This window comes from Merops nubicus, unplaced genomic scaffold (genome assembly GCF_000691845.1).
Source record: "Merops nubicus isolate BGI_N331 unplaced genomic scaffold, ASM69184v1 scaffold14660, whole genome shotgun sequence".
NCBI classification, from domain to species: Eukaryota; Metazoa; Chordata; class Aves; order Coraciiformes; family Meropidae; genus Merops; species Merops nubicus.
In genome coordinates, this window is record NW_008580998.1 from 46,009 (window position 1) to 58,749 (window position 12,741).

General features: G+C 39.2%; 1 protein-coding gene across 1 annotated transcript in view; it reads right to left on the minus strand.

Annotated features, from left to right (window-relative positions):
• The window catches only part of LOC103780381 (chondroitin sulfate proteoglycan 4-like), a gene marked incomplete at its 5' end in the record, with an annotated part of 28,034 nt that extends 19,185 nt beyond the window's left edge, over window positions 1–8,849 (minus strand). Inside the window, 4 exons of the mRNA XM_008948090.1 lie at window positions 2,111–2,287; window positions 3,188–3,658; window positions 4,511–8,074; window positions 8,686–8,849. Coding sequence (XP_008946338.1) covers window positions 2,111–2,287; window positions 3,188–3,658; window positions 4,511–8,074; window positions 8,686–8,849 — 4,376 coding nt within the window. The remainder of the gene's footprint in view (window positions 1–2,110; window positions 2,288–3,187; window positions 3,659–4,510; window positions 8,075–8,685) is intronic.
• Between the last annotated feature and the right edge of the window lie 3,892 nt (window positions 8,850–12,741).

Sequence of the window (12,741 nt, forward strand, 5' to 3'; positions counted from 1 at the left end):
CGCGTCTCAGTATTGAGCACACCAAAACCAAATTTCTCCCACCTACTTGGGATGTGCAAGTGTGTTTTGAACAGGGATCATCTCAGTGTATTCTTCCCAGTACATACCTGCCTGCCAGCTGTGTTAGACTGCATGTGAATCCAACATATGTGTGCGTATTAGTCCCCACTCATGACACCAAAAAAGGTTACTTCTCAGCAACAGCTTACGCATGACCAGCAAAACCACAGGCACACAGGCAGCATCCTGGATCTGGGTATGCAAATTGCCTTCCCAGGCCAGCAGAGGGGAGGCTTAGGTCAACTCTGGCTAGGTTAAGCTCTGTCATCATTATGCTTGGGAAAACTATAGACTTGCAGATATTTTTAGAAAAATTCATATGCTGCACTGCAGTGCACTGCACGGCCTCAGTTCTGTTAACAGGCTGCAGTTCAATGCCAGCAATGCACCAGGAGGGAGACACAGACAACTTCTGACTGGACACATACCCTTCTTCTCTGTGATGAGATAAATGTTCCTGTGTGCTGTGCTGACGTCTGTAGAGTGCCACTGCAATTACTTTAACCAGGGGAGGGTTTACTCTGTACCATCCAAACGCTTGTGAGGGGAGTCTGCCCTTCTGCCAGCAGTCTCTGCAGAGGGCAGGGTCTCGTGCTGTGGGCATCTGCAGATTATTATGTATCACCTGCTGTAACTGCAGAACTTCATAATACTACCACTACTGCTGTTTCAAAATGATGTCTTTTCTCATGTGAAAAGGCTAATAAATGAACAATATAATATTATGATCATCTTTACAGTAATCCATTCTCCTTCTGCAACACACAACTAAATATGTAAAATAAAAAGCATGTTTTGGGTGCTACCAAATCGTGTACTGTATCATATGGCACTGGAGATGATGTAGCCTCAAAATACCCTGCTGAGCTTCTTCCAAATCTATTCCTAAATACCTCTGCTGTCATGAAGTTTCTCAGCTGGTTTACTATGATCACAAGTTCATTAGCTGACCCATATCCATTTCATTCTACTTTTCAGAATCACTTAATTTGTTTTTACTCATCAGATCTCAGATTGGAAGCCTTTACACAGGGGCACTTTTTGGTTTACATGGGTATCACATCCAGAATAAATTAGTTCTGGTTACTGAGTCCTATTATAACACAAACCAATAACAACACTATAAATAAATAAGTAAATAAATCTGAAAAAACACTGAAACTGAAGTGACAGTAGTGACTTTTTTTGAAGATCAAAAGATTAAAAAGCCAGTTATAGTTATTAAGAGCATAAGTCAACAATTTTTACATTTTCCTTAGGAATAGGGGGTGGGGCAGAGTTAGAAACAAGTTAGTTTGTCATTTTCTTAACTCACAGTATCACACAGTAATAGCTTCAGTGTCTGCACTAGTAGTTTGATGACCTCTAACACTGTAGATTTTCACAGGTTGCATTCCATTATTCTTATCAGGACTTTTTAAAGACTGTCTTGTATCAGAAATATCCAAGACATAGTCAATTCTCTGATCAAGCACCAGTGTGAGTGCTGGTCTCTTCTCTGGACCCGTCCCATTGGGCATCCAGAGAGGAGCAGGCAGCACAATGTGCCTCAGCAGGTCTTACTCTCCAGTACACTTTATAGCAAGGAGCACAGGGTCTGAAGTCTGTGCAAAGACAACAGTGAGAAGTTTTCACCCTCATTATCACTATGCTTTGTACTATTCCAAGCTACACTGTTCATTAACAGCCCTCAAAACACCCTTGCAAACAACACTAAAACTCAACAATGATCCAGGAGAAAACCATCCCACCCCACCAGCCCTATGTCAGTCCAACACATCTCGTGCATCCTTAAGATTAGAACAAAGCTCAGTCAGCCTTCTACATAAATTTTACATGACAACAGCAAAAAATATTCTTCATGATTACTGAAATCTCCCTAAATGCACATTACACATGTATTGCCTCCCTTCATTAACACTAATTTATCTAAATCCCAGGACAGCATGATAGTCCACCAGATACAAACAATATTCTGTTAATGAAGGTGCATTAAATGGCATCAGGTTAGAAATAAAGTTTTAACATTTCGAAATACTGACAGACTTACCTGAAGAATTCTGTTAACTTTTATAACAGGAGCTTCATCATTTACTGCAATAACTGTTACAAATACAGTTCGGGGCAAGCTTTGTTTCCACAGTTCCGTGTAATTTACTATCACAGTAAAATTGTCCATCAGTTCCTCACTGTCATCATGAACATAGTAGATTAATTCTTGTTCCACCTGAAAAATATAACAATCTGAAAAATTAAAGAGGCTAAAAGAAAATGACTGACACACACAAAAAAAAAAAAAAAAAAGAAACCTAAGTGTAGTCATACACCTCTTATTTATTTCCCCAACTTTTTCTGAGCTCTAAGACTTTGTTTATATGGTGTAGAAGTGGCTGGTAGAGTTAGATAATGGCTGGACTCGATGATCTTAAAGGTCCTTTCCAACCACTGCAGTTCTGTGATTCTGTGATGACTGATCTGTACCTCTACCTTTGTTCTCTCCACAACCGCAAATTTTACAGCTCATCTGTCCATACCTACAGGTAGAATATCTTAACAGTCTGAAAAGCTGAAGGGAAAATGGAAAATCCAGTCCCACTATATTTATCACAATGTTTCCTAGAGCCTATAAACTGAACATAGTATTAGTAGGCGGTGATGTACACGACATTTTTGCTTCCTAGAGCTAAAAGACTGAAAATCAGCTTATCATTCATTTTGACTCTCTATGAGCAAAGCAAAATTTTTTTCTACTTTCCTCCTTGGTTAATCTACAGATCATGCCCTCTTGTCTTTCCAAATTGTACTCACAGTCTGTGTGTCTTAGGTTTCCAAACTACAAGCAACTCTGCCTGACTGTGAGTGGCCCATCAATCTACTGTGATTATAGCACACCACTCTATGTGATCAGTGGCACAGAAGGAATCGATGTGGTTCATCACAAAAACAACAAGGCATCCTCCATCCCCATCCCAAATGATCATCTAGCAACTGCAGAAAGATCTTTAGTACAAAGCCAGAAAAAAGCTCAAACTCATCCATCTTAACACCTCTCACCAAAACATCCCATAGCTTTCAGCAATACAAAGAATTAATCATGACTACAGCAAAGCAGATCTAAATACATTACCTGTTTTCTGGTAAAGTTGGTTAGCTTTATTCCAGGAGCACGAGAGTTTTCAACATATCCATTTTTTGGCTGCTCAGTTAAAACAAATTCACAGCTGAGACCTGCAAAGTGTCTGCTAGAAATTTTTAGATACTCTTCCAGCAGGGCCGTTGAGCCCCCTTCAATCACTGTGAAGTTCTGTACTTCCAGTGGAATCATTCTGGGAATGATGTCTACAGAGATCTCTATTCCACTCACGGTTCGTACACCATTGGTCACATCCAGAGAAAAACAATCAGCTAGCTGGTCAGAAACTGTCTGCACATACTGAACTTTGCCCTCATCAACATCTTGCTGTGTGAAGCTGAAAACAGGCCTTTGGTCAGCACTGAGATAGCTTCCTTCTGAGGAGAACTTCCGAATGTATCCATGTACTGGAAGCTGTCTTACTGTGAACACAATCTCAGATGGAGAACTGTTTTCATGAACAACCTTAAATTTAAAAACAAACCCCAAAATTATTATTTAAACAGAAATGGGAGAAATTCTAGAATTACCTTCTGAATTTTTAATTTTTAACCCTGGAATTGTCTACATAATTAATCTGCATTCTTTATCTGGCTTATATGCTTCTCAATAGAATGAAACAGATACGTGTTAGATAAACATGGCACGGGACTGATTTGTAACCCCACGTTATGTTTTGTACATTTTGAAAAGGAACATACTGCAGATTAACTAAGAGACCCAAAACTCCAGAGTCCTGCCTGACAGGAGGGTTCCAGCAGCACAGTGATGTGTTCCCAGTGCCCTCTTGCTGTGGCCACTGAAAGGCTACACACAAAACAATGGGGAGGAAATTACTCACCAAAGAGAACAGCCCCTCAGGTTTGTGACTGCAATTTTTTACAATTTTGGATGCAACCCTCAGACAGTGTTAATTGGACTAACTCCAAACTGAAGGAGACAAAACTCCTTCTTGGCATTTCCCAACAGCTCAGCTAAAAATGATACAGGAAGTACCAACAATTGTCACAACTAAAACAAATTTACAAGTGCAGCATCTCCAAATCTTAACTTTCTCAAGCTTTCTTTCTCATAAGTAATGGAGTCAACAACTATGGGCAGCGTTTTTCTTTAACATAACCAGCCTTCCTTTCTAGAAATGGAAACTTGCTAGAGTTGGTCTCTCCAGAGCTAAGTTTCAAGAATGCAGTCATGTTAGTGCATATAAAAAGGAGTTTAGGAAGAGAAGATAGAAAGACACTGCAATGGCTCCTGAGAAAGCAGTGAAGAAAACCTGCTACAAGATTGGAAAAAAAATGGGCAACACAGTTAACTGACCTGCAGTTTTCCTTTACTGATTTTAACTGGTTTTCCTTCTTCAACCAAGAGACTGTTTCTGTTCACAATCCTTGGTGGCCACTGATGACTTTCCAAATATATGCGAACATGCACTCCAGCATCTAGATGGACATCTCTAGCACGGACCGTAAAGTTAAACGTGTCAATAAGGTTGTTGCTGTCATCATGTCTGTAGGTCACATACCCCTTGATCAGATCAAGTTGTGTGAAGGAATCCATTGACAAATTATTTACATATATTCTTCCATATTTTGGGAAAGATAAAATCTCATACGTAAGCTCATGATCGTTTCTGATGTCTTGGTTTGTAACAGCACTTAGGCTAGCTGTTGTAAGAGTTTCCGCTTTCCCTTTCTGAACCAACAAGCCCGTATTATTTGCCAATCTAACATAAGGATCAGTGGCACTAACTTCCAGAAGCAAAGAGGTATAGTGCTTGCCGTCTGTCACAAAGAGCACAAAACGCCCAAAATCTGCACCACTGTGTATGAACAGGACTTGCTTTTGCTCCAGGTCTGCTTGTTTGAATTGGTAGAGTCTGTGCAAAGTATCATTTGTCAGCACCAAGTCCCCATTGGAAATGCCACGTCTAGTATACAGCAACTGTCCGTCATCAAAATCAGCATCAGGATCATGATAGCAAAGATCTGACAGAGTTAACAATCGCTGCCCATTTCTCACTATGTTAAATATCTTGTCAATCACACGTACTGGTTTCTCATCATTCTTCAGCTGGACAGAAATATTGAACCTCATTTCTACTGACAAAGGTTCTCCTTCTGGATCCAAGCTTGCCCGCTTTCCTGACTCTTCACTGGAAGCTCTGACAAGAAATTCATCAAACGTCGTCTCAGAATCATCATGGACATACATAAGGCGCTTATCAATTATGTCTTTGTTGGTGAAAGTGGTGAGATTGTCATTACTCTCAAATGAGCTTGAAAAATTAAAGAGTTTTAACCTCCCATGCTTAGGAAACTGTATAACATTATATTGGAAAGTTTTATTATCTGCTGTTTGCACAAACAATTTTGTGCTTGTTATTAACTCTCCTTCACCTTCAGTAACAGTAAGGCCATTGTTAGTCAAAATCATATTTCTGGAATCTGATTTGATGTAGACTTCAAAGTTGTATAAATTTGATTCCAGATACTTTGTAGAAATGAGGAATCTAAATGAATCACAGTTGTCTCCATGGTATCTGCTAATTAATTCATATGCCACTTTTTGATCAGTAATATTTTTCTGGCTAAAGACTGAATCTTTTTTCAAAGGCTGGTCATTAAGCAAGATCTGCCCAATCTTTGGTAGAGACAGCAGTTTAAAATTGAGCTCATCTTCCAGTATTTCTAGATCCACAACCACAGCAAAAAGATTATCTGAATTGAAGTACTTCTTGTTTGACCTTTCAATTTCTAGAGGAGCATATTTCAATAAACTGTACCTTAACCATTTCACTTGGATTGGAAACAAGTGCTCTTCACTGATTCTGTCTCCTATGATAACTTTGAATTTAAATTGGTCAGTAACATTTTCCAGCTGAATTTCTTTAAAAGTGCTACAGTATCTCACACGGCTGCGCTGAACAGAGCGTTGAGAAAAGGAGTTCACTTGCTTCCATTCCCTCCTTGAATGCTGCCTTTGGATTTCCCCAAAGCGGGGTGGTTCTGTGATCTCATACCATATCTCCAGCTCCTGGAGTCTGGCATCCATTTCAACTGCCAGATGCCCAGGTGTGATCAGAGCTGTAACACCCTGAAGTAGTTTTATTCCTGAATTGTTGACAACTCTGTAATCCAATGGAACTGCCATGACACGTAACACAACAGTGTTGCTCACCTTCTCACCATCACTTGCCCTCAGAACAATTCTTGAGTTCCTCATGCCTGTGTGCACAAAGAAAACAGTGCCTTCTCTTAAGTCCTCATTAGAAAAAGTAGTAATAGCTTTTCCAGGATGCTTCGCATTTTCTAGATATCCTGCATCTGCATTCAGATTTCCAAGCACTGAAAGACTGAGTCCCACAGGATCCGTATCCTTATCCAGAACTTTTAGCAGATCACTAGTCAAACGTTTCTTTGAGTTCTCTAAGAGAAGAAGCAAGTTTCCCTTGGGAAGTGTGATCTCAGGTGCATCATTTACTGGTGTGATAGTAATGCTAAACATATGCTGCTCATTTCCTTGTAAATAGGGAAGCACAATCTTCTCACTGCTGGTAGAAACTGAGAAATTAAAATAATCGTAAGTGTCCTCAGAGCCATCGTGGACATAAAGAATCTTCCCTTGCCACACGTCCTCCATAGTAAATGTATTTACTTCCTGTGCTGGTTCAACATCTAGTTTCAATTTTCCATGAGAGGGTGGTTTCTTTATTTCAAAAAGAACTTCTGATTGATGAATCCTTAATTTCTGAAGGTCTAAGCTGACTTTCATATGTTTAGATTCAAGTGAAGCTTGTCCACCCTCTAGCACAACCAAGTTACTTAGAACTAAAACATGGCTTTTGACTTCCTTGTCCAGAGAGACAAAGCTTTCAGGGGAAATGGCAAATGTTGGGGCTGCTTTCACAGCAGGGTTCTTTAAAGTCATCTCAAAAGAAAGATTTGTATTAAAAGCACTCTCGCATCCAGTGGAAATGTCTTTTGTTACCAGAACATTCTTCAGCGATTTCTTTTCTGAATTGGCCTTCAGATCTCTTAAGCAACCTTTGAAGGATCCTCCTCTGGCATACTTCCCAGACACTGAGATTAGCGCTAACTTAATCACTTCTGATCGTGTGCTGTCATCTACACCACCTACAAAGAGAGAGCCTTTCAGAAGTGGTAGCTTACTGTGGAGAGGCAATGATTTTTTCACGGTTTCTTCATCCAGTGTCAGCTGAAAATATTCTGCGGTAAATTTCAGTTTGATGTAATGCCAACGACTATCATTGACTGACCTATGAGAGGAAAGCTGGGTTCTACTCTTATGTTTTCCAATATAGGCTTTGATTAATCCATCTTCCATTTCCATTGCAATGAAATCTCCTGCTTGCCCTGGATGGTAAAGCAGCAAGCCACGTGCAGCTGAGGTTTGCAGTGTATACTCCAGGATTCCCTCATCACCAACATTCCATGATGGGAAAGAAACATAGGATCTGGAACTGAAGAAACTGATGGATTCATCTTCACCTGCAAAGAATTCATCACTGCATCCCACTGAAACTTCATGGATGTTTTTAAAGCCAGGAGAAGATCTCAGAGGCATCAGAACGTCTAGCTGATTGAATGATACATCATCAATACATCCTCGGAAACTGGGTAATGCTCCAACCAGGTAGGGAACATCAAGTTTACTAGCACCACCTATGTAGAATCCATAATCAACATTTAATTCATAGAGAATTCCAGGCATTTTCACACTAGTTCTATCATGTTTATCAATTACCAATGTGACATTATCATGTTCATGGTGTAGTTCAACCAGATGCCAAGCTAAATCATTCAGCTGAGATCTTTGATGAGAATGCAGTACTTGTTCCCCCATGCCAAAGTTGATTCTCAACTGCAAGAGACAGAATTTTAATTATCAAAATCCAACATGGTATTTTGCACAATAACTTATTAATATACAGTTAAAATATTAATTTTCATAGATGCTCATATTAAGCACATAGTTTACAAACTCTACTTGACAAAGTAAAAGCCCACTAAAATGTTGTGTAGGTTTACTTGCCATCACAAATATGACCTGAACAATCACAGAAGAGGGAAGGGACTCCTCTGCAGTTCTGCTAGGACCAACAACTCCTCAGAACCCACATAAGGCAATGACCTTTCAAGAATTTACCTTGCAGAAAAACTATTACTTGGATCCAAACATTTTCTGTGATGCTAACATCATCAGATCTGAAATTTTGCCTCTCCTGAACTTCATGCTTGGAACACAATGATCTTGATTTTAAGATCTAGAAATCTCAAAGACTTTTTGAGGCAAATTTTAATAACTATCATCATAAAAAATAAATAACATATTTTGAAATTATCAGTTATATTACGTGATTTTTCCATTGTTTTTAAACATATACTTGAGAATAATTACAGAAAAAAGCTTAAAGAAAAACACTAAGCAATACAGGCTACACGTATCTTTTTAGCTATAGTTATAGACTGTACCTGTAAGATTCCTGATCGTAGCTCCATTAAACAATAATCCTTCTTCCCAGCTGCAAGAAAAAGCACTCCCTGTGGCCTACTTGTTTGAAAACGCAACTGTAAGGATGTCTGAGAGGATGTTTCCACCATGTTCAACTCCACAAAGCTAGCACCATAAAATGATACTGAAAGAAAGAAAGGAAAACAAACAGGAGAATTTGTCACACACACACAAAAATTTCTTTTTCTTATCTCCGGCTAAACGTATATTAAAAAATATTAACTCTCTTTACACTCATCTGTGAAAGAACTAAAGTAGGAGAATCAATCACTTACTCCTCCTCCCATCTTTTAATCCCCTACTTAACATACAAAGTCCTATCCAATGGCTCCTCAAAAGACTCTAATGTTGAACTTTACCAGAAGCCTTTTGGGAATATAAATCTTTGCCCATCAAGAAAATTCAAGAGATTTGTCTTTGAAGAAATCCTACTGACTCTTCCCAGGTTGATCCTACTTACCTCTGCATCAGCGTTTGTTACATTACCCGTAAATTTGAATGGTATGGATGCCAGGCTTACCAGTCCCCTGATTATTCTTGTTTTAAACACTGGCATAAAATTTGGCACCCTCCAGGCTTCAGGTACCCATGGACTTTAAACCATGAGATCAAATATTATCCTTAGCAAGCAAGCAATTTCATCCCTCACCTTTTTTAGGTCAACTCCTCTCATCCCCCCCCCCCAAAAACAAGGAATTTTATTTTGTGAATCTTCCCAATTAGCAGTACATACCACTTCATTTATTTTCTCTGCAGTAGCCATGCCCTTTCTGAGTGCTGCTTTATACTGATAAATTAAACAAATGGCTGCACGCACATTCTGCAGGGTTTTTGTTCTTGATGTATTTAAGAAGGATTTAGTAAAAGCTTTGATTCCATCAGCTAGCTGATCCTGGACATTTCTTTATTTTTCCAGGCCTGTCTGTATTCATTACATCTGCCAGGGCTCATGATTCTTTTAGCTGTGTTTGTACACTACTCTTTAAAGGGCACCACGACTTAAATATTTATTTTGCAGGTTTTAGCTTCATTCTGAGACAATTCTGTCATTTTAACACAGTTGTTTTTAAAATTAAGCATAACTGCAGAGGACTTCTGAGCTTTAATTGCTCCTGTCTCTACATTAGCTGTCCCTCTGCTGAAACTGACACACTCTGATGACTCTTATGTAGTGTGGCTGCACATTACAGAGTAACAAATCAAAGCTCTTGTTAATCATCTGTTCCATGAAACAATCATTAGCAGTATCTAAAAATTTGCTGTAGCATACATACACGTTCTAGGTGTTCCCAACACTAAGGTTTCAGCAAACTCCACAACCAAAAGCTATGTAATAGTGTGTTATATTAAGTATCCACAGAAACACAGGAAAGATTTTTAAATTATTGAAGTACACATATTTCCTGCAAAGGGTCACACTGTGCATAGAAAAACTGGTTCCAAGTGGAACAAAAAGGAATTTCTTCCTCTCCAGTTTCCTTCTAGCACAGATTTACCTCTCTAGCATAGAAGAAGCTTTCATCAAATAGCACTAATATACCTCACAGGTCTTCCATAAAATCTATACAGCAAGAGAACCAATGCAGTTTCTTGTGTACAGAAAAATACTTTTTACTACTGTGGGGTTAATAAAGACAGGCTTCCCTTTTAAACCAAATACTGGAATAACAGAGCTAGAGACAAACCTGCAGCATGATCGAGGACTAAATTTTACTAATAAGCAAGGAAACATGCTAAGTGCTTAGAACTTTTATAAGTATGGTAAATTCATATGATGACAGTGGCTAGGACTGTCACTGTTCTATCTACCACTCAGACGGACTATAGGAGACTGCCCTACCTTAGAGAGTTTTGGACTCAATAACAAAGGTAGGAGAGAGGAGTCCCCTGACCTCCAAGTCAGGAAATAAGGCACAGAGATACCGTTTTCCTGAAATCACAGGAAGAATAACCTAGCTACCTGAAATAACCTCTCTTCATCAGAAGACTACTCCATTTCCTTCAGCCATCACAGTAACATCTGAACATCAATATAATGTTAGGGGTGCAAGGCAGTTTCACCTCAAGAAGACAGACCCTTTCTCCTTACCCTACTGAGACTCTGAGAAACAGATATATTCAGTTTACTACATTACATCCTAAGACCCCTACAGAACTGGCAAGTAAGCAATTTAATTGTATCAGTAAAATTTTTCAGAAATGACCAAATGAAATCCAAAGCTTTCACAGGGTTAGCGCCCTGAAATTTTCATGATGATCACTGTGACAGAGCCCACAAACTTCACTGGTGAACTTCTGCATCAAAACTAATGAATACTGAAGGAACTTGGAAATAACATTTTAGGACATCATATTTTCATTAGATTCAAGTACGTGGGAAAAAAACCCACACGATTTTGAAGGAAGCAACTGAGCAGAAAGATAAACTTATCCATGCATTATTAAGTGCAATTCAGAATAACTAGAAATTAAGTTGTAGAATCAGTATTTTGTGGTATGCCATGGGGAAACAGTTTGACGTTTATACTACAGAAGAATTTGCTGGAAAAGAAAAAAAGAAACATAAGGGAAAGCTTTTCCCTTTCATAAAATACTTCAGAATCAAAATCCAACACTGAAGGTGGGACAGAAAACGTAGTATCAGCCTAGGCGCTGATTCAGCACTAAATGAGATCTCGGCCAAGACCACCTACAGTGCCTTGACGCGACTTCTACTTCAGCACTCACCAAACCAAGAAGCTTCCCATCACTGTACAGGAATCACATTCTTCTAGAGCAGACACTTTTAGAATAACTTTTGGCTGAAACCATGTTATGAGTGACCTCAATATTAATCTGGTGCCACGGCTTTTGAAAAGGGGACATTTTGTCATGGACCATCTGATGTTCATCGTACCATTACTGTAACTAAGTTGAGTTCCACCAACATCACCAGCCTTGAAGCTCCCCTACTACTACAACAGCTGAATTCATCATATTATATAGAGAGTGATTCCTCTGGAATGCCTGGGTAGACAGATAACCTGTTCTGTGACAGCTCTATGCCTCAAAGGGGAAGGACAGGTGGAAGCAGCTGAGAATGAGATCTATGTCAGCTATAACGTTCCATCATGGACAATGACACAGATGCACAAAGGCTCAGAAAAACAGAGTCATAATCACCTGGGATGCTAATTTAAAGATTCATTCAACCTGAGTTACTGACTACTTTGTGGTTTCCATCTCTCTCCTCCCCTAGAGCTCAACACCAACTAGAAACATCACATTGGAGCTAAAATCCTTTCTGATAGTTCCTTAATAACAGATAACATTTATATGGGAGGTGTAGTTCTGAGAATTATATTTCAAGAAATTTTAATGACTATTCCTGACGAGTGCTGCCCACATCTTTCTTAAAAGTAAACATGACAAACCAGGCCAGGAACAGCAAAAGCCTTCACAATCACAGAGCATTTTGTGCTTCACTAATGGTGGCATTAGGCTGGTATTATCCTCTTGTTCAGCTTTCGTTCTCATTCAATGCCAACTACCCCTTGAATACTTTTTCTCTTGGTTTCTGTACTCAAAGAGTAAAGCAGTAAAAGCCTTCTCTCTTCTCCACTACCAAAACTAACAAACCCAGAAACATGGCCAAAAAAAGAAAACTCAGTTAGCTACACAGTTACCATCAGCTATGTACATGCATCCAACAATAAAACCAAGACTAAAGAGATGACTGAAAGAATGGAGGTCTTTTTCTCTGTATTTCTCATTTCAGAATACATTACGTATCTTCTCTGCAATGCATAGCGATCATAAGGAAGAACAGTGATCTTGGAAGCACAAGCTCATACTCACTTCTTAATTGGAAATCATTTAATGCAGATTTCAAGTCCGCCTAACTCCTTTTGGTCTCCACTGTGGTGAGGAAACAGCCAAAGCTCCATGTTTCTCAAACCCTTCCTTCTTTGGATCCCTTCTACATCATCTGTAGGTTAGATGGTCATACTCTGGCAGGGGGGTTGGACTCGATGATC